This window comes from Aplidium turbinatum, chromosome 14 (assembly GCF_918807975.1).
Source record: "Aplidium turbinatum chromosome 14, kaAplTurb1.1, whole genome shotgun sequence".
NCBI lineage: Eukaryota > Metazoa > Chordata > Ascidiacea > Aplousobranchia > Polyclinidae > Aplidium > Aplidium turbinatum.
The window spans coordinates 1560049-1582075 of record NC_137485.1 but is presented as its reverse complement, the minus strand read 5'-3'; the positions used below and the strand labels follow the sequence as shown (position 1 = coordinate 1582075).

General features: G+C 35.8%; 3 protein-coding genes across 3 annotated transcripts in view; all 3 read right to left on the bottom strand.

Moving 5' to 3' along the window:
• LOC145783589 (uncharacterized) overlaps positions 1-11553 on the bottom strand; it is a 28870-nt gene extending 17317 nt beyond the window's left edge. The window contains exons 1-5 of the mRNA XM_082595484.1: positions 10976-11553; positions 7238-8262; positions 6315-6834; positions 1873-2001; positions 546-679 (exon numbers count right to left, since the gene is read on the bottom strand). Of these exons, the coding sequence (XP_082451610.1) occupies positions 546-679; positions 1873-2001; positions 6315-6834; positions 7238-8262; positions 10976-11333 (2166 nt within the window). The 5' untranslated portion in view covers positions 11334-11553. The remainder of the gene's footprint in view (positions 1-545; positions 680-1872; positions 2002-6314; positions 6835-7237; positions 8263-10975) is intronic.
• A 741-nt stretch (positions 11554-12294) lies between these two features.
• On the bottom strand, positions 12295-15042 carry LOC145783588 (uncharacterized). The gene has a single exon (XM_082595483.1). It carries the CDS (start codon positions 15040-15042, stop codon positions 13759-13761), a length of 1284 nt encoding a protein of 427 aa, XP_082451609.1. The 3' UTR covers positions 12295-13758.
• A 41-nt stretch (positions 15043-15083) lies between these two features.
• The window catches only part of LOC145783587 (uncharacterized), a 50488-nt gene continuing 43544 nt past the window's right edge, over positions 15084-22027 (bottom strand). The window contains exons 18-19 of the mRNA XM_082595482.1: positions 16151-16293; positions 15084-15495 (exon numbers count right to left, since the gene is read on the bottom strand). The gene's annotated coding sequence lies outside the window, so the exon portion shown is untranslated. The remainder of the gene's footprint in view (positions 15496-16150; positions 16294-22027) is intronic.

The window sequence follows — 22027 nt, the reverse complement described above, 5'->3', positions numbered from 1 at the left end:
CGGACGGTAAAAGAAATAATGGTAGACCAAGAATGATTTGGACATCAAACATCACTAAATGGACAAAATTAAGTTATGAAAATGCAGTACGAACAGTTCATGGTCGAGAACAATGGCGCATTATATCCAACCCTCAGTATGAGGAAGGAACATAATAATGATGACGATGTTGGCATGGCCGCCATGATTCAATACATATCATAGTAAAGAATAATTCCCATAATCACACAATTTCCATAAATTTGCAGCAATAACAAACAACATTGATGAAAATGGCATGACTGAAATGATTGAAGTCCAGTTGGCACTTGGACATTTAACAAGAGATTTGATGAAGTTTGTCAACTGTCAACTTTTTGTTGTATTCAGGCTTACACGCTGTGATTGAAGATTTATATTAAGTGACAGAAAGACAAAGAAACCAATCTTCGTGTGTACCTTTAAGTGTCTTGCCAACGACACAGCCACATGCTCTTAAGCGGTGTCGAACCGCTGCACTTTCAAATATTAAACCGGAGTTCTAACCACTCGGTTACAAAGCAAACCAATGGAACTGATGACGACCACTGAAGATACCTGACAACTTCTGCAATCATTTCAGTAAAAGTTCCGAACCAGATTTTCGTACTTTTAAAGTTCCCAGTATACAAAATGATGTCTTTGAACATTTCTTCGTAACCTGAATGTTAATACATGATTGTGAATGAATTGAATGTGAACATTACTTCCTTTCATACAATCTGAAATAACTTGGAAATTGACATTTGTTTCGTGAATCCTATGAAGGTTTCGATTAGAAGAGAAGCATGAGCAAATTGCATCATAATTGACAAAACAGGGATCTTGAAAACAGGAATGTCATATGTCTAGGAATGGAGAAACACATTTCCTAATTGGAAGAACTAACAATAATCAAGAATGGAAGAATAATAATCAGCAATGAAGCAACTTTTGTGACGTCACAAGCAATCTACAATATCCATGAAGTGGAGATTGCATCTGCCGTTGTGGTATTTTCCAGCGCTTGATCTTCCCTTGCTTGACACAGTTGAGTAATAAAATACAACATGTGAATGGATATGATCATCCTTTAAAAGTGTCGAGAAAGGCCACAATGTGACGAAATTTGTGTGTCGGCCTTTAGTGCGTTGCAACGGTTCCGATGATTTAATCAAAGCGTGTAATCACTTTCCAATTAAAAAAATTATTTACCTTTGGACCGACCTCAGATTCACAGTTGAAAAATTCGTCAGTTTAAAAAGCAAGAAAATCAAAAATAGGATCAACTGTCAGTGATTTTAGTCTGCAGCCAAAAATTTGGGCCATGTTTAAACTCAGCGTCCTAAACAACAAACAGGGACATCAAACATCAAAACAAACAAAAACATTAATTTGTTGCTCAAATGTTACGAGCAAACAAAGCACTCAAAAGTTTCCATTTGAAATGAGCGCAGCATTTTTTTAAAACAATGAATGCTATTAGTGGGGCTAATCATCCGCTAGTAGGGGCGAGTACCAAATAGTTGGAGCTTATTCTATGATTTGTTAGTTGAATATATTTATGATATAACAACAAAACAATCTTGTGGAAAGACCCTTTCGAAGGAAAAATTGAGAAATATTAGACCAGATATTGTTATTGACTCAATAGTGCATGAATCTTGGAATGTCTGTTGAGTGCCCCAATTTGAGTAAATCGTTTGCCGCATTCTGAACACTTGAATGGCCTCTCCCCTGTGTGTACCCTTTTGTGTCTCTCCAAATCGTACGAACTGAAAAACCATTTATTACAAAACTCACAATTGTGCCTTTTCTTTCTTGTGTGAATTCTAATGTGGTTTTTAAATTGTTTGTGATAAGTGAATTGTCTACCACAATGTGGACACTGATTAGACATCTCATCATTGCACGTTCTTCTGTGTGCTATCAGGGATGGTGAAGAATGAAACTGTCTATTGCAATACTTGCATTGAAACGGTTTCTCTCCTGTGTGTATTCGCATGTGATCTTCAATATGAGGGGTAGTTACTCGCAAATTGCATATATTGCAAGCAACAAATTTATATTTCCTAGAACGCTTTCGTGGACTTGACCTGGATGTTATGTCAACAGAAGTCAAGGTGTTGTCGATTCCAACACTGGTGGTTGTCGTAGAGTCTGAACTGATTCTTTGATTTTGTTCTGATGTGAGAACAGTAGATGGACATTGAAACGAACCAACATCGTTTGAACAAAGTTTCTCTTTAACAAAATCTATAACATCATCAGACTTTGTGACAGTGGAAACAACGGTAGGACATTTGCATTGGTTGTATTGAGCAGAAATACTCACTGCAGATTTATTGTTGACAACAATCTGATGCGATTGCGACGTTTTTGATTTGATGTCACCATTAGACACCTGAATAACTTTAATTGTGGATGAAGAAAACTTCGGAGGCGGATCTGATTGTGAATTAGTTTCCACCAAGTCTTGAGTGTCGTTTAATCCAATTTCTGTGGTACATATCGAGACAAGAGGTAACTTTGTTTCATCACAATGAGATGCTGAAGGCGAGATGTCCATTAAATCGCCTGCGATGTGTTCTAGCGATTTAAGCTTCGAAAGAGTATTTTGTTCGAGAGGAAAATCCTTCAAGCTCTGTTCATGTATGTTTCGATCAACCATTGACCTCGTTCCTTGAAAATCAGTTTTATTCTCAGTTTCACAGCCATTAAACATGATTAAAGATTCCTTTAGAATTTCTTTGATTTGGAAGATCTCTTTCATGACGTCATTGCGAAATTGTGCTAACGCTTCAAGTATTCTTTGATCTTGCGATTCATCGGCAATGCCTTGTTTGCAATGGAGTTGAACAGGCATACTAAAGCATGCAGCAATACAATCAAGTAATGTTTCTAAAAAACAAATCTAAAAAAAAACAGAATTCACCAAATTGATGTTCAAGAACACGAAAATTACAGAGTATCAACACTTAATCAAGGAAATCAAGTACGAATACTGAAAAGGCTGAGTTTTCACCAGAATTGTATCCTTTAGCAGTAGTTGCAACATTCAGGCGACAAATGCAGAAGTTCAACAAAATACTTCACAATGTAGATTTTAACGACCTGTTTTAGCCTGATGCTGCAAGTTCGCTGTGGTAATAGCAAATTGCACTAGCTTTCGGAACACAGTTCCCTAGTCATGTGCTATGACGAATGGTGTCGAAGTCAGTGATTCGTTCTTTTATGCGGCTCTTTTGTTCAGACTTCAACACCATTCGTCATAGCACATGACTAGGGAACTGTGTTCCTAAAGCTAGTGCAATTCGATATTACCACAGCGAACTCGCAGCATCAGGCTAAAACAGGTCGTTAAAATCTACATTGTGAAGTAAGCAACGATCATGCAGCTAAAATATTTTGTTTATCTTAACTACGTCTGCCTTGTGTTAATTGTTTGGAAGTTTTACCAAATTTTATCGTTATCCAACATAGAAAGTAATTGCTCTCACATTTCTTGGTTACTGTCATGCCTGTTTCACTTTTTCTCTTGCACTGTAGTACATAACTTTGTGAATTTTAGTTTGCATGTTATTGGCTCTAAGGATGCGCTTTGCCATGATGCGCAAAACGTCAGTGAAGCAATAATATAACTTGTATGTTTTTGCTTTTACATTCTTCCGATCAACATTACAACTACTGCTATAAAATAAATCAAGCATTGCAAAGAAAATGTGTAAATAACACTTTTTGTGAAGAATTGCGCAGGCCTCACAGTCCTACAGCATAACTAGGTAATATTAAAAAATCCTCAAAATCTTAATGGGAAGTGATCATCTCGAAACTCAACATTGACCAAAGCTTGCTTTCAATATCGCAATTCAGATTCGCAACATAATCACCATTGAACAACAAAACCGAAAGCTAGTTCCGATAAGCTCCCTATTATAGAGATTACTTATGTTACTTTTATGCAGAAGATTCACGTTAAAATACAATGCGGAAAAGTGAAAGTAGCAACATGACAAACCAGTAACTTGTCATAAAAGCAATACATTGGTATCAGAAGATGAAGAAATCTTTCAGAACTTCCTTCATTAGGAAAATTCATGACATCACACCGAAGCTGTGACAACATTTCAAACATTATGTCGTCACGGAAATCTTCAAGAACTTCTATCAGGCAGTGGTAAAGGGTTGACCAATAAACATAAAAAAATATGCAAAACGTGGGGTAGACAATTTAACGTATTAGAGAACAACTACACGCCCAGTCCAACTGGTGCAAAAGAGAAGCCCAATTACGGACAAAAGATACGATGCATGTTAATTCAATGTTGAAAATGTATGAGAAAGTCCAATTTGAAATTCTTGTAATGCAGATATATTTGCAACACAAGAAATTCAAATTGAACTTTGTTATACATTTATTTTCAACACATAAAAAAATCAGTAAATTTGTGAGCTTTTAAAAACAGCATTCTAAGCAATAAAACATGAACTTGCCATGATTGCTTGCAATAAAACTAGACATGAAACAGTGATATCTTTTAAATGATGAAATTACACAAAAAATGAAGCAGGGTAAGCTAACATTTCGTGAGTTTACTTTTGAAAATCAATGTTTCGAAGATGAAATCTGAATCACAAGCACTAAAGAAGCAGTAACCGAACACCATCGTTCAATGTACGATTCATTACCAAGCACTTGAGCATTCAAGAATCAACACATCGCCTTATTAAAGTATCAAAGACAGACTAAGTTAAAAACAACTTGATTCTGTACATTGTTTCATGGAAGATGCAAACAGAAGCACAGATGCCAAGAAACAAGCTGAATTCCAAAATTATTACAGCATTTTAATTATTTAAACCAATGCTTTGTTTGGCTCTTTTAACGAGTGGCATTTATAAACGACTGGCACTGAATCCCTAGAAGCTACTATTAAGTATTATTTGTACCATTGGTACAGCAGTACTGATTTGGTTAATGTCTTTGTTTAAGCAATGAAAACTTGCACCTTGCATCAAACGTATGGCACAATACATATCACAATAAGAAATAAGACCCACAATTGAAACATTTTCATAGTTTTGCACCGATATGAAGCGACCTTAATGCCATGACATGGTTGAAGCTCCATTGAACTTCACTGAAGTTGAAGCTCAGTTGGTTACGCAACTGCCTTTGTGAATGAAATAACTACAAGATCAAGCAGCTTCGGCGCTCGGGGTGTGCGCTTGACCAACGAATGGACTGCTCTTCTTTCAGTGGCATCTAAGAGATGGAATAATTCACAGACAACACTATCAGCATGATTTATCATTTTTAACCACAAAGATCATTTCAACAAATAGAAACTTCTTGAGCGGTTTCGAACCGGTGCCTTATCGAACGTTGTACCAGGGCCCTCACCACCTAGTGGCGTTACCAACAATGGACCTGAGTTCTAAGAAATAAAACAATGGTTAATTGAAACATATATGAACAGAGAGTAAAAGAATTTCTTGAAAAGAAAAGTGATTTTTTGTAACAACTTTCAAAACTTCAATTGAAGTTTTATGTTCAAAATATTCAAGCTGTGGCGATAACTTGGTGACCGAGTTTAATAGTAAGTTTTGAACAAACGGAACATAAGAAGCACACATAGAATGATTAGAAGGAACTTATTCAAATAGAATATTCTATTTGAATAAGTACCTTCTGATGATCCTAATAAGGTGAAACAAGCTGTTGAGGTTTTCAGTGATTAGAACCGGAATTTGATACAATTCGCTATGCTTGGAAATTTAGCTTTGCATTTAGCCCTTTTTGTAGTAATAATAGTATTTATCGTTTAACTTCCATATGAGTTGCAAAGCATGTTTAAGTCATTGCTACACCCTTTATGTTGATATTTAGTTTATAAGATAAGTTTGTTATAAAACTCAAGCAACAGCTTAACAACATTAACTATAAAACCAGGCCCATAGAGAGAAATCCAATCATTAACAGCAGAAAATCTTCAGAGATGTCACGTTTAAATTGTTATGATGTCATTAGGATTTGGTACAACTAAAACCATGACAACGATGACGCAATAATCCGATATGCCTCATGCTTATAGCATTGCAGATTGCTTACATTTATACCACTGAAGATGAAGACAGTATAGTTTTCGAAACGTTTGCTTGCTGAACATGAGTTTAGTATCTACATTTTGGGATCTTTATTCTTTGATTAAATTAACCAAGCAATAGCTCAGCTTCAAAAATTGCGTTCAAACATAAAGATCATAGATTTGGCAACATACCAAGTTAATATCCATCTCGGGATTTGTGGATTTTGGAATGTGCTTTGAGGCTTGAGATTTGAGAGAATCTTTTTCCACATTGTGAGCACTGGTATGGCTTCTCACCAGTGTGGGTCCTTCTGTGAATTGTCATTGAATGCGAATAGGAAAACTGTTTATCACAATACTCACACTTGTAAGGTTTCTCTCCTGTGTGGGTCCTTCTGTGAACTGTCAGTGAAGGCGAAGAAGAAAATTGTTTATCACAATACTCACACTTGTAAGGTTTCTCTCCTGTGTGTGTTCGCATGTGGACTTTGAAGTTACTGCTGATCAATTGCTTGCCGCATAATTTGCAAGTGATGAATTTATATCTGCTGTATTTCAGCCAACCTAACCTTGGTGCTGCGTCATTAAGAGTTACACTGCTATGTCCTCCAGCGTTGGTGGCATGAATGGTGTCTGCACAAGTTCTGTCTGTTTGCAGGCAATGTGTTGTTGAAGCGGACACCAAATCTGCTGTCGTGGTGTTTAGCAAGGTCCTATCTTCATCCATCTGGTATGACGGCACAATATTCTAAATAATAAATTTTCATTTTACCATTAAAAATACGTTCAAACGAATTACAGCATGAGTGTCACCACGTGACACCACAAAACGCAATGCTACATCAACCAGGGATCATCAATGTTGATTGTGCATGTTATTTGTTGCTTGAATTTGAGACATTTCTAACAAAGCACTTAATGACTTGCACAAAAGTGAACACAAAAATTGAATGATTTTTATTTTTATGTATCATATTTTTTCATGTTCAGTACAAGCAAATCTATCCTGTCTCAATTTTGGACACAAACGCCTTACTCAAAGTGGTTTAAATGACTCTGAGCAACGCAATGGAACGTTGTAAGTGCATTTGAAGGTTGTGCTATGAAAACGTGACTCAGAAACAAGCCTCTACTTTAGATTAGGCCCATACCTTATGTGAAAGTTCACTTCGTGACATGTGAGTCTTGGAATGTACTTTCAGGCTTGAGATTTCAGAGAATCGTTTACCGCATTGTGAGCACTGGTATGGCTTCTCCCCAGTGTGGGTCCTTCTGTGAACTGTCAGTGAATATGAAGAGGAAAACTGTTTATCACAATACTCACACTTGTAAGGTTTCTCTCCTGTGTGTGTTCGCATGTGGACCTTAAAGTTGGTGTTTATCACTTGCTTGTCGCATATTTTGCAAGTTACAAGTTTATATTTGCTGTGATGCTTTGATGTGCCTGATCTCGACGTTACATCATTTGGGGTCAAGACATCTAAGGAGCCCATTCTACATGGATCCCTTTGTTCAATTTTGAAAGTGGCAGCAGATTGAAATTGAAACGAATAGGGTTCGTTTGATGAAGCAGTACAAACTTCCTCTTTAACGAAATTTCGTTCTACAAGGTTAGTTATAGTGCCGGCAACAATACCGGACTCGAAGTCGTCGTGCCGGGTGGAACTACTCGCAATAGATCTTACGTAAATTTCCTTACAAGATGGTGACGTCTTCGAAACTATATCACAATCAGTGCGTGGAATGCTTTCTGTTGCAGCTTGAGAAAATATTAACGTTTTATTTGATTGTGATTTTGTTTGAGCAGAGTCCTGATTCCCGTTTGTTCCAATGTCAGAGGGGCAAATGAACGATGAGCTTGTTTCATCATAATCAGAGTCATTTCCAATCGAGAAGTCCAATGAATGCCCAGGGATGAGTTTTGCAAAGTGTTTCTTCAAAGAAATATCTTTGTCGCTGTGAACGTTTTTCGTGCTCTGTGTATCAGACTTCTGGTTATCGATGTGTCTCATTTCTCCATAATCGCTTTGATTGTTAGAATCGCTGCATTTAGCTAGCAATGACTTTTCAGCATCGAACTGGCATGGCGAATCAGATCTCCCGATCAAGGATTCTTTCAGTACTTCCTTAATTTGGTAGATTTCTTTCATGACGTCATAGCGAAACTGCGCTAATGCTTCAAGGATTATGTTGTCATGCACGTCTTCGGGAATTTCCATCGGGCAGGGGTGATTAGAGCATTAACTCATGAACATAAAAAACATTTAATAAATTTCCTACTTTATGAAAATAAAAACCATAGAGAAATAAAACATAGTAACTTTAGCGGGTTTAGCATACTTTATTTCACACAAAATATAACATAATTAAATAAAATAAACTCAAACGTTTTCGACACGTACGTGTGTCCTCATCAGGAATTAAATCTGCAATACATAAAATGAAAAATCGTAAGATAAAATTGACTATGCACTGTAACTGTAACGACACTCTGGACTGAAAGCATAAACTGAACAAATGATACGAGAATGATTGCGAGTAAATTATGCGAGAAAATAAAAACCTTTGATAAAAAAAAAAGAAAATAGTCAAAATTACATGCAATAAAATGGAAGTCGAAAATCAGCAGTGTTATCCTTAAACGAGTAAATTGAAAGTCACACAGATAAAGCAGAATAAGCAAAATGTGGTAAGTCTACGTTTGGAAATCAATGCTTCAAAGATGAAATCTGAATTACAAGTGTCCAAAATTCAATATAAAAGTCCAAAATTCAGACTAAGTCCAAAGTCCAAAATTCAGACTAAGTCCAAAGTCCAAAATTCAATGAAAAAGAAAACTTTAAATGTTTATTGTTTAAAAAAATGCTAAGTTTGACTCTTTGTGAAACTGGATAAGAATTACTGAATCCCTAGAAGTTGCTCAAACTTGTATTGTAAAGTTTATTATTTGTACCACCATTGGTACAGTAGTAATGGTCATTGGTTAGGTTATGTCATTGTTTACGTACACAACTAAACTCGCAACTTACAAATGGGTAACATGATTTCACGAGGGTTTATACACACAGGCCATGCCAACTTGCAAGCTTCAAGTTTGAACAGCAGTTGTTAAATATAGTCTTTGTGTATACTATTCTGTGTGATTTTGAGCAACACAAATAATGGACTAGACTTTGGCAGTTGTGCTAAAAATGCAAAAAGCATCTGGTAAAAATAGAACAAAAAGAAAAAATGAGCATTTTTTAACATGAAACTAGAAGTTTTGCAATTATTTGCGATCCAGTGATCTCACAATTGATCAAAAGATCTGGACTTAAACATGTGAGGCCAATAGAGAGAAATTCAATCATTAACAGCAAAAACTCTTTAGTGATGTCAGCTTTAAATTGTTATGATGTCATTAGGATTTGGTACAACTAAAACAATGACAATGATGATGTAACAATCCGATATGCCAGATTGGCCCTTTTTAGAGGTAGTTGGCCCCCAAAAAATTGTTTGGCCCCTTGGCCCTTTGTTTTCAATATTTGGCTCTTTTTGGAAGCAGTTAGCACATACTATCAAACTAGTTATTTAAATAAATGTCTTTCGGAAATTGAGACTGAAAAGTGTTATTACGATTTTTTAGACAGTGTTTAGCTGACAATGTTTATGCCAATGCCAAAGATTCGAGTGGAAACACTGTAGAAGATGAAGATTTGGAATTGTTCTTGTAGAATATAGACTGTGTTGTTGTAATGTTATTGACGTTGTTAACGTTATTATGTTTTATTAGCAACGTTATTAACATTATTGAATGACCAACAATGGCGCTGATGAACAGATGAACAGATGATCTCCACTGAAGATGTCTGGCAATTTCCACAATCCTTTCAGCGAGAGTTCCAAACTAGACTTTCGTACTTTTAAAGTTTGCAGTACACAAAATGAGGTCTATGAATATTTCTCCGTAACCTGAATGTTAATACATGAATGAAGCATTATTTCCATTGACACCACGTGAAATAACTTGGAAATTGACATTTGTTTCGTGAATCCTATGAAGGTTTCGATTAGAAGGGAAGTATGAGCAAACTGCATCATAATTGACAAAACAGGGATCTTGAGGACAGGGATGTCATATTTCTACGAATGGAGAAGCACATTTCTTAATTGGAAAAACAACCATTATTAAAGCATAATCAGCAATGAAGCAAAATTTGTGACGTCACAGGCAATCTACACTATCTATGTGGCTGGGGGTTTTTTTCGGTCATTTATCGGTCATTGACCGATTTTTTAGCAAAATGTCCGAAAAAATATAGTCAATTCGGTCAAAGTGTCCGAAAAAATATATAGTCAATTCGGTAAAAATGTCCGAAAAAAACAACGTTTCTTAGCGAAACTTAATGTTGCAGCTAGTCCGGAAGTGCAAATTTTGGTGTGTATCAGCTACTTGAAAGGAAATATTTTCATCAGAAAAAATGACCAAAATAAATAAAAAATGACCGAATTTTTTCAAGTCATTTCAGACAAATGACCGAAAAGTCTTAGCGAAAAAAAAACAAACCCAGCTATGTAGTGGAGATTGCATCTGCCGTTGTGGTATTTTCCAGCATTTGATCCTCCCTTGTTTGACACAGTTGAGGCATCAAAACGTAATGAAATACAACATGCTAGTGGATATGGTCATTGATCATCCTTTAAAAGTGTTGAGAAAGGCCACAATGGGCGACCTTTAGTGTGTTGCAACGGTTCTGATGTTCTAATCAAAGCGTGTAATCGCTTTCCAATTAAAAAAAATGGTTTACATTTGGAACGGAATCAGATTCACAGTTGAAAAATTCGTTAGTTCAAACTAAATTGAGAAATATTACCAACATAAATTTGACCACATACCTGTTATTGACTCGATAGTGCATGAATCTTGGAATGTCTGTTAAGTGCCCCAAATTGAGTAAATCCTTTGCCGCATTGTAAACACTTGAATGGCCTCTCCCCTGTGTGTACCCTTCTGTGTCTCTTCAAATAGCTCGCACAGAAAAACCGTTTATCGCAATACTCACACTTGTACGTTTTCTTTCTTGTGTGGATTCGAATGTGATCTTTAAATTGTCTTAGATAAGTGAATTGTTTACTACAAAGTGGATACGGATGAGACTTCTCATCAATGCAGGTTCTTCTGTGTGCTATCAAGGCCGGTGAGGAATGAAACTGTTTATTGCAATACTTGCATTGAAACGGTTTCTCTCCTGTGTGTATTCGCATGTGATCTTCAATATTGGTGGTTGCTACTCGCGCATCGCATATACTGCAAGTAATAAATTCATACTTTTTGGGACGCTTTGTTGGACTTGACCTTGATGTTACGTCAACAAAGGTCAAGGCGTTGTCGATTCCAACACTGGTGGTTGTCGTAGAGTTTGAACTGAATCCATGATTTTGTTCTGATGTCACAACACGAGCGGACGGACGTTGAAACGAGCAAACATCATTTGAACAAATTTCCTCTTTAACAAAAACTATCGAATCATCAGACTTTGTTGCAGTAGAAACAACAGGATCAGGGTTGAAGTGGTTGTCTTGAGCAGAAATACTCACTGCAGATTTATTGTTGACGACTGTCTCATGCAATGGTGACGTTTCTGATATGACGTCACAATCAGATACTTGAATAACTTCAATCCTGGAAGGAGCAAAATTCAGAGGCGGATCTGATCGTGAATTAGTTTCCACAAAGTGCTGAGAGTCGTTTGTTCCAGTGTCTGTGGTACATCTGCAGACAAGTGGCAACTTTGTTTCATCACAATGAGATGCTGAATCTGAAATGTCCATTGAAAGACCACGCACAGGTTCTAGTGATTCAAGCTTCGAAGAATCACTTTGTTCGTCAAGAAAATCTTTCAAGCTCTGTTCATGTATGTTTCGATCCACCATTGACCTCATTCCTTGGAAATCAGTTTCATTCTCAGTCTCACCGCCATTAAACATCGATGTCTTTAGATGATCAACATGACACTGCGACTCTGATCTACTCCTAATCAAGGATTCTTTCAAAGCTTCTTTGATTTGGAAGATCTCTTTCATGACATCATGGCGAAACTGCGCCAATGCTTCGAGGATTCTGTCATCCTTTGATTTATCGGGGAATTGTTGTTGGAAATGTTGACTGACAGACATGACGAAGCACCTAAGTGCATTAACATTACCAAAACACAACTCTAAACAGAAGAGAAGACTCACCATTACTTAAAATATAATGCAATAAAATGTAAATTAAATAAAATCAACTCTTCATCGAGGAAACCAAGTATTGTAAAGAAAACACACAAATAGCACTTTTTGCTGGAAATTTCTCTAGACCTCACAATATTACAAGGCGCTATGAACAAAAGTTCGCAATATTGACAAACTCTGTTCATCTCGCAATGCATCAATGACTAACTTTAATGAAATTTTTCAAGTCTCCAGGCTTTCTTACACAGCGAATTGAAAATTACAAGACAAAAATATCGAAAATTCAGTAACACTTCGAGGATTTGATCAGCCAGTAATTTATCGACGACTCCAGAGGGAAGCAATGTTCAAGCGACATGATGGAGCACTCAATACTTTAATTAACATCACCCAAATACACAACCCTGGAAAAAACAAATCACATGATACAACTACTGGCAAGAAAACGAAAAACAACAGAGTATCAACTCTTTATTCAGGAAACTAAGCATTGAAAAAAAATGCATAAAACGTTTTGCTTTGGAATTTTAATGATCCATCAGCATCGATCTGTTTCATGTAAAATAATACATTATAAAAATGCTGACAAAATCCGATCGTCTCAAAACTTAGCATTGAGAAAGAATAACTTTTTCAAAATCAGCACCATAACCAGCAAATTACATGAAATCAACTCTTCATCCAGGAAACCAAGTATTGCAAAGAAAACGCACAAATAACCACCATTATTTAAGCATAATCAGCAATGAAGCAATTTTTGTGACGTCACAGGCAATCTACAATATCCATGTAACAGAGATTGCATCTGCCGTTGTGGTATTTTCCAGCGTTTGATTTTCCCTTGCTTGACACAGTTAAGGGATCAAAATGTAATAATATACAACATGTCAATGGATATAATCATCCTTTAAAAGTGTTGAGAAAGGCCACAATGTGACGAAATTTGTGTGTCGGCCTTTAGTGCGTTGCAACGGTTCCGATGTTCTAACCAAAGCGTGTAATCACTTTCCAATTCAAAAAAATGTTTACCTTTGCATCAACCTCAGATTTACAGTTGAAAAATCCGTCAGTTTAAAAAGTAAGAAAATCAAAAATAGGACCAACTGCCAGTGATTTTAGTATGCAGCTAAACATTTGAGCCAATTTAAAACTGAATCCTAAACATTATTATAAACAACAAACAGGGCCACCAAAAATCAAAACAAACAAAAACATAAATTTGCTGCCCAAATGTTACGAGCAAACAAAGCACTCAAAAGTTTCCATTTGAAATGAGCGCAACATTATTAGTGGGGGCTAATAATCCGCTACTAGGGGCTAGTATCAAACAATTCGAGCTTGTTCTATGATTTATTGGTTGAAGATATTTATGATATAACGATAAAAATCTTATGAAAAAATACTTTTGAACCAAAAATTGACAAATATCACGAACATAAATTTGACCACATACCTGTTATTGACTCGATAGTGCACGAGTCTTGGAATGTCTTTTAAGAGACCAGGATCGAGGGAATCGTTTGCCACATTCTGTACACATGAATGGTTTCTCCCCTGTGTGCATCCTTATGTGTCTCTTCAATAAGCACGCATGTAAAAACCGTTTATCACAATACTCACACTTGTGCGTTTCCTTTTTTGTGTGGATTAGCATGTGAGCTTTAAGTTCTCTGTGGTCAGTGAATTCTTTAACACAATACGGACACTGATGAAACTCCTCATCAATGCACGTTCTTCTGTGTGCTATCAAGGATGGTGAAGAATGAAACTGTCTATCGCAATTATCACATTGATAAGGTTTCTCTCCTGTGTGCATTCGCATGTGATCTTCAATATGAGTGGTTGTTACTCGCATACTGCATATATTGCAACCAACAAATTCAACTTTTTTGGGACGCTTTCGTGGACTTGACCTGGATGTTACGTTGATAGATGTCAATGTGTTGTCGATTTCAACACTGGTGGTTGTCGTAGAGTCTGAACTGAATCCATGATTTTGTTCTGATGTGAGAACAGTAGATGGACATTGAAACGAACCAACATTGTTTGAACAAACTTCCTTTTTAACAAAATTAATGGCATACTCAGGCTTTGTGACAGTGGAAACAACAGCACAAGGTTCAATGTGGTTGTCTTGAGCAGAAATATTCACAGCAGATTTGTTGTTGACAACTATCTGATTCGATGGTGACGTTTCTGATGTGATGTCACAATCAGATACTTGTATGACTTCAATCCTAGATGGAGAAAAATTCGCAGGCGGATGTGATCGTGAATTAGTTTCCACAAAGTGCTGATAGCCGTTTGTTCCAGTGTGTGTGGTACATCTCCAGACAAGAGGCAACTTTGTTTCATCACAATGAGATGCTGAATCTGAAATGTCCATTGAAAGACCTTGCACAGGTTCTAGTGATTCAAGCTTTGAAGAATCACTTTGTTCGTCAAGAAGATCTTTCAATCTCTGTTCATGTATGTTTTGATCAACCATTGACCTCATTCCTTGAAAATCAGTTTCATTCTCAGTCTCACCGCCATTAAACATCGATGTCTTTAGATGATCAACATGACACTGCGACTCCGATCTACAGATCAAGGATTCTTTCAGAGCTTCTTTGATTTGAAAGATCTCTTTCATGACATCATGGCGAAACTGCGCCAATGCTTCGAGGATTCTGCAATCGTTTGATTCATCGGGGATTTCCCAGTGGCAACGCTGTTGGGAATGTTGACTGACAGACATGACGAAGCACCTAAGTTCATTAACATTACCAAAACACAACCCTAAACAAAACGCTCATTACTACTTGCAATAAAATGAAAATTAAATAGAATCAACTCTTCATCGAGGAAACCAAGTATTGTAATGAAAACGCACAAATAGCACTTTTTGATGGAAATTTCTCCAGACCTCACAATATTACATTGCGCTATGAACAAAAGTTTGAAATATTAACAAACTCCGTTCATCCCGCAAAGCATCAATGACTAACTTTAATGAAATCTTTCAAGTTTACAAGCTTTTTTTACAGCAAATTGAACATTACAAAACAAAAAATATCGGAACTTCATTCACGCTTTGAGGATTTGGTCAATGTTCACCCAGCAATTTATCGAGGATTCCAGAGGGAAGCAATATTCAAGCGACATGATGAAGCACTCAATACTTTAATTACCATTACCCAAATGTACAACCCTAGAAAAAACAAAACACGTGTTACTACTAGTACTACTGGCAAGAAAACGAAAACAACACAGTATCAACTCTTTATTCAGGAAACTAAGCATTGAAAAAAAAAAGCATAAAACGTTTTGCTTTGGAATTTTAATGATCTATCAGCATAGATCTGTTTCATGTAAAATAATCTATTTTAAAAATGCTGACAAAATCCGATCATCTCAAAACTTAGCATTGAGAAAGAATAATCTTTTCAAGATCAGCATCGTTTTTAAATGATAATCATTAATGATGACAAAAAGCTTTGTTTTGCAACAAAATATATTTAATTTATAGTTCCCTATTAAAATGTATGCAGCCAGATGGAAAATATCAAAGTAAATCGGGACTACAACTTGGAATTGGAATAATTTTCAGGTTCTAAGAAGTTGCATCAGAAATCAAAATGCAGAACTGGGTGCAAATAAGCTAAATTTTTTTTTTTATTGCACAAAATCTCCATAAATCAAATAAAAACATTGAAAAGCCAGTTCCAGAAATGCCTTGCTTGGAAAACACAGAACACGACAAATTAAAATAAATAAAATCTCATATAAGTGTTGATGGTATAATTCAATGTGGTAGAGTAGTACAAGCGCCTCTTTCAAGTTCAAACGGTTATTTGTAATATTACCACAATGAAAACTAAGTCTTGAAGTAACAGAAAGATTGGAATCGTTCTGGTCGTGCATTTGAGATTGTTATGTGATGCAAACAATCGACAGCGCATAGCGATTCTTTCATTGTGGTGTTGTGCAAGAATCTTTACCCGTTCTTCTGGAAAAGTAAATGTATAACACGTAGTAACAAAGCAATCATCTATCTATAACTGATTTCATGGCTATAATTACAGCTTGAAACAGGTGAACGTCTACGACATAGTTGAGCGGGGGATGAGAACCAACAAATAAGTAAATACAAAATTGTATTCTTGCATTCAGCTGCATCTCAATCTTCACGATGCATTTAAAATAATCCTTTGACTTGAAGGTGACTATAAAAACTGAGCACAAGTTTGACACATACTTGCTATAAAGTTTGTAGTGCATGAATCTTGGAATGCAGTCCTCGAAATTAGCGGCGGCACACGGCAATTGCCGTGGCAAATGCTGCCGCAAACGTCATAATGGCAATTGTGCTACGGCAATAAAAATGCCGTCGCAAAATAAGCACTTAACTAGGACAAAAATTGTTTCACATTTCTTCCTGTGTTATTCACTCGCAGAGGGATTTTATTCCGCAGAAACATCGCACCAATACTTAGCTCGGACTATTTTACTTGCTGTGAACACTCAGTGCCCCAGACACGTAACTTTTTCATTTTCATGTTAAATCAACTTCGTTTTAAAAAATTCCCTCATTAACTTGGTGACTGAGTTGGCGACAGAGTTTAATTGCAAAAAGTATTGAACAAATGGATCATAAAATCACACAGGACCATTAGAAGGAACTTATTCAAATAGAATATTCTATTTGAATAAGTACCTTCTGATGATTCCAATGTGAAACGGGCTGTTGACGTTTTCAGTGAATAGTCGAAGTCTCATACGACGAAAAAGAAGTGAATAGTAATTGAATTTGATGTAATTTGTTATGCATGGAAATTTTGCTTCGCATTAAGCACTTTTTGTAGTAATAATATTATTTATCGCTTAATATCTATATGAGTTGCAAAGCATGTATAAGTCATTGCTACAGTGCTACACCCTTTTTGTTGATATTTATTTTGTATAAGTTTGTTATAAAACTCAAACAACAGCTTAACAACATTAACTATAAAACCAGGCCCATAGAGAGAAATCCAATCATCAATCATTAAAAGCAGAAACTTTTCACTGATGTCACGTTTAAATTGTTATGATGTCATTAGGATTCACGCTTATAGCATTGCTTACATTTATAGCACTGAAGATGAAGACAGTAGGCTATAGTTTTCGAAACGTATGTTTGCTGAACATGAGTTTGGTATCTACACTTTGGGATCTTTATTCTTTGATTAGAGCTATTTATCAGATTTTCTTAAAAAACTAAACGAACTTAATTTGTCTCTCCATAGGAAAAACATCTATGTTTTTACATTTGGTTTACATTGAAATCTAAACTTAAAGCGTTCATCAACACATTAAACCTCTGGAAACAAGAAGTTGAAAATGATTCATTTCAAATGTTCTCATTTACTGAAAAAATTTTGGTTAACAATGACGCGAAATCAAACGTGATTAAGGCTTTGGTTATTAAATGTTTGTCAAATCTGTTTCAGTTTCAGAAGTACTTTTTTCCAGAATTGGACAATTGATACCAAATTATATTGAATCCAAAACCTATTTGCAACGCAAAAACAAAGTAGCTAAGTGCTAACCTACCGAGCACTTCTCTCAGAAATAAATTACTGATCTATATTCTGACTTAAAGTTTACATTTTGTGGAAATTTATAAATTTTATGCAAAAAACCTTCACATTTTGGCTTAACGTTAGAGCGGAATATCTACCATGACCTGATTCAGCAGGAGTCCAACCCGCACGCGAAATTTTTTTTCCCACGAAACTTCTGTCTCATTGATTCTAGTCAGTCTAAAAGTAAGATTTTCCGAAAGTGTTTTGAGAGATTGGTTGATTCAGATTGCGAAATAACTATTTGCCAATGAAATTCTGCAATGATAATAAAATATAAGCTTTCCCAAACCCTACTTTTTTCGAAAAGCTCTTGTGCACTGCAAAAATTAATTTAAAGAAATAAAAATGTTTACTTCGACGGACGTCGAACCCTTGTTCTCACGAACACTGGGCAGAGAATGAAACCACTGAACCAACTGTGACAACGAGAAAATGTTGCATTCACACGGTTTTCCACATACCTGTTATTGACTCGATAGTGGATGAGTCTTGGAATGTCTGTTCAGTGACCATAATTGAGTAAATCCTTTGCCGCATTCTGAACACTTGAATGGCCTCTCCCCTGTGTGTACCCTTTTGTGTCTCTTCAATACCCACGAAAGGGAAAACCGTTTATCACAATACTCACAGTAATGCGTTTTCTTTCTTGTGTGGATTCTAATGTGGTTTTTAAGTTGTTTGTGATAAGTGAATTGTTTACCACAATGAGGACACTGATGTGACTTCTCATCAGTGCACATTCTTCTGTGTGCTATCAAGGCTGGTAAACATGCAAACTGTCTATCGCAACACTTGCATTGAAACAGTTTCTCTCCTGTGTGCATTCGCATGTGATCTTCAATATGAGTGATTGTTACTCGCATACTGCATATATTGCAAGCAACAAATTCATACTTTTTGGGACGCTTTGGTGGACTTGACCTTGATGCTACGCCAATAGAGATCAAGGTGTTGTCGATTCCAACAGTGGTGGTTGTCGTAGAGTCTGAACTGAATCCATGACTTTGTTCTGATGTGAGAACAGGAGCAGACTGACATTGAGACGAGGAAACATCATTTGAACAAATTTCCTCTTTAACAAAAGCTATGGTATACTCAGGCTTTGTTGCAGTGGAGACAACAGCACAAGGTTCAATGTGGTTGTCTTGAGCAGAAATATTCGCTGTAGATTTATTGTTGACGACAGTCTCATGCAATGGTGACGTTTCTGATATGACGTCACATTCAGATACTTGAATAACTTCAATCCTGGAAGGAGCAAAATTCGGAGGCGGATCTGATCGTGAATTAGTTTCCACAAAGTGCTGAGAGTCGTTTGTTCCAGTGTCTGTGATACGTCTGCAGACAAGAGGCAACTTTGTTTCATCACAATGAGATGCTAAATCTGAAATGTCTATTGAAACACCACACACAGGTTCTGGTGATTTAAGCTTCGAAGAACCACTTTGTTCGTCAAGAAAATCTTTCAATCTCTGTTCATGTATGTTTTGATCAACCATTGACCTTATTCCTTGCAAATCAGTTTTGTTCTTAGTTTTATCGCCATTAAACATCGATGTCTTTAGATGATCAACATGACACTGCGACTCGGATCTACAGATCAAGGATTCTTTCAGAGCTTCTTTGATTTGAAAGATCTCTTTCATGACATCATGGCGAAACTGCGCCAACGCTTCGAGGATTCTGTCATCCTTTGATTCATCGGGGATTTCCCAGTAGCAAGGCTGTTGGAAATGTTGACTGACAGACATGACGAAGCACCTAAGTGCATTAACATTACCAAAACACAAACCTAAACAAAAGACTCATTAATAGTTGCAATAAAATGAGAGTTACATAGAATCAACTCTTCATCGAGGAAACCAAGTATTGCAAAGAAAACACACAAATAGCACTTTTTGCTGGAAATCTCTCCAGACCTCACAATATTACATTGCGCTATGAACAAAAGTTCGAAATAGTTACAAACTCTGTTCATTTCGCAAAGCATCAATGACTAACTTTAATGAAATCTTTCAAGTCTACAGACTCTTTTAAACAGCAAATTGAAAATTTCAAGACAAAAAATATCGAAAATTCAGTAACACTTCGAGGATTTGGTCACCCAGTAATTCATCGAGGATTCCAGAGGGAAGCAATGTTCAAACGACATGATGGAGTACTCAATACTTTAATTAACATTAAAGAAAAAACAAAACACGTGTTACAACTACGGGCAAGAAAATGAAAAACAATAAAGTATTAACTTTTCATTCAGGACAATAAGCATTGATAAGAAAATGCATAAAACGCTTTGGTTTGGAATTTTAATGATCTATCAGCATAAATCTGTTTCATGTGAAATAATACAATTTTAAAATGCTGACAAAATCCGATCATCTCAAAACTTAGCATTGAGAAAGAATAACTCTTTCAAGATCAGTATCATTTTTTAATAATACTCATTAATCCATGACACAAAGCTTTGTTTTGCAACAAAATATATATAAATTTATAGTTCCCTTTTAAAATGTATGCAGCCAGATGGAAAATATCAAAGTGAATCGGTACTAAAACTTGGTATTGGAATAATTTTCGGGTTCTAAGAAATAGCATCAGAAATGAAAAGCAGAACTGGGTGCAAATAAGTTTAAAAAAACATTTATGATTTATTGCACAAAATCTCCATAAATCAAATAAAAACATTGAAAAGCCAGTTCCAGAAATGCCTTGCTTGGAAAACACAGAACACGACAAATTAAAATAAATAAAATCTCATATAAGTGCTGATGGTATAATTCAATGTGGTAGAGTAGTACAAGCGCCTCTTTCAAGTTCAATCGGTTATTTGTAATATTACCACAATGAGAACTAAGTCTTAAAGTAACAGAAAGATTAGAAACGTTCTAGTTGTGCATTTGAGATTGCTTCGTGATGCAAACAATTGACAGCGCATAACGATTATATCATTGTGGTGTTGTGCAAGAATCTTTCCCCGTTCTTCTGGAAAGGTAAATGTATAACACGTGGTAACAAACCAACGACTTTTTTTTATAAAAATAATATTTATTTTTTTTAATTCAGCTACATCTCAACCGTAACGATGTATTTAAAATAATCTTTTGACTTGAAGGTGAGCACAAAATTGAGCACAAGTTTAACACTATACTTGTTAAAGAGTTTGTTGTGCATGAATCTTGGAATGTCTAGTGAGATGCGAAGATTGAGTGAATCCTTTGCCGCATTGTGAACACTTGAAACGCCTCTCTCCAGTGTGTACCGTTCTGAGTCATTCCATTATAATTCAACAAATTTTAAAGAAATTTTACACTACCACCTCTTAGATTTTCTTCATTTTTACATATTTAGTACATATTTTAGAATAATATTCATAACTGTTGGAATTTTTTTGATACCTTGTATCGTTTTCAAGTTATCGCGATTTAAAATTTCACATTTTTGCCACTAGTGGCGCCATTGTGCATGGGAACATTTTGGGAAAATGCTCTACAGTCACCATTTCTTGTCCAATTATGATGAACAAAGTGTCTATTCCCATGTTCTCATGGGTGAGGAATTCAATGATGCTATTAAAATATCAAAAAAACAATTGCTTGATATGAAAATCTTCATGTTAATTTTAAAAAGTTCCTCAAACTTTAAGGCCCCCCCACTCCCCCATGATTGCATAATTTTTTTTCTGATTGGCTCCATTTTGTAAAGTGATTGTTTAGTTACCAAGAAACGGAAAATCTTTCACTGAACTTTTCTCTAAGTGCTTTTATCACATTAACTGTTAGCATACCCATTGCAAGCTAATAATTGTATTTAAGCTATTGTGAAGTTAAGGATAACGATTATGACTTCAGAGCAGAGCCATTATGACTTCACAAAGACATAAAAATGATGTGGTTAACCTCAATTTAAAATAAACAATATCACCCCACATCATAAAAATCAATTTATTAAAATATAGAGCTTTTGCCACACAAGTTTGGCTTCTTCAGTATAATCTTATTCAAATAGAAACTATTGAAAATATTCAAATATAATTCTATTTGAATAAGATTGAAGCGATTGAAAATATTCAAATATAATTCTATTTGAATAAGATTATACTGAAGAAGCCACACATGT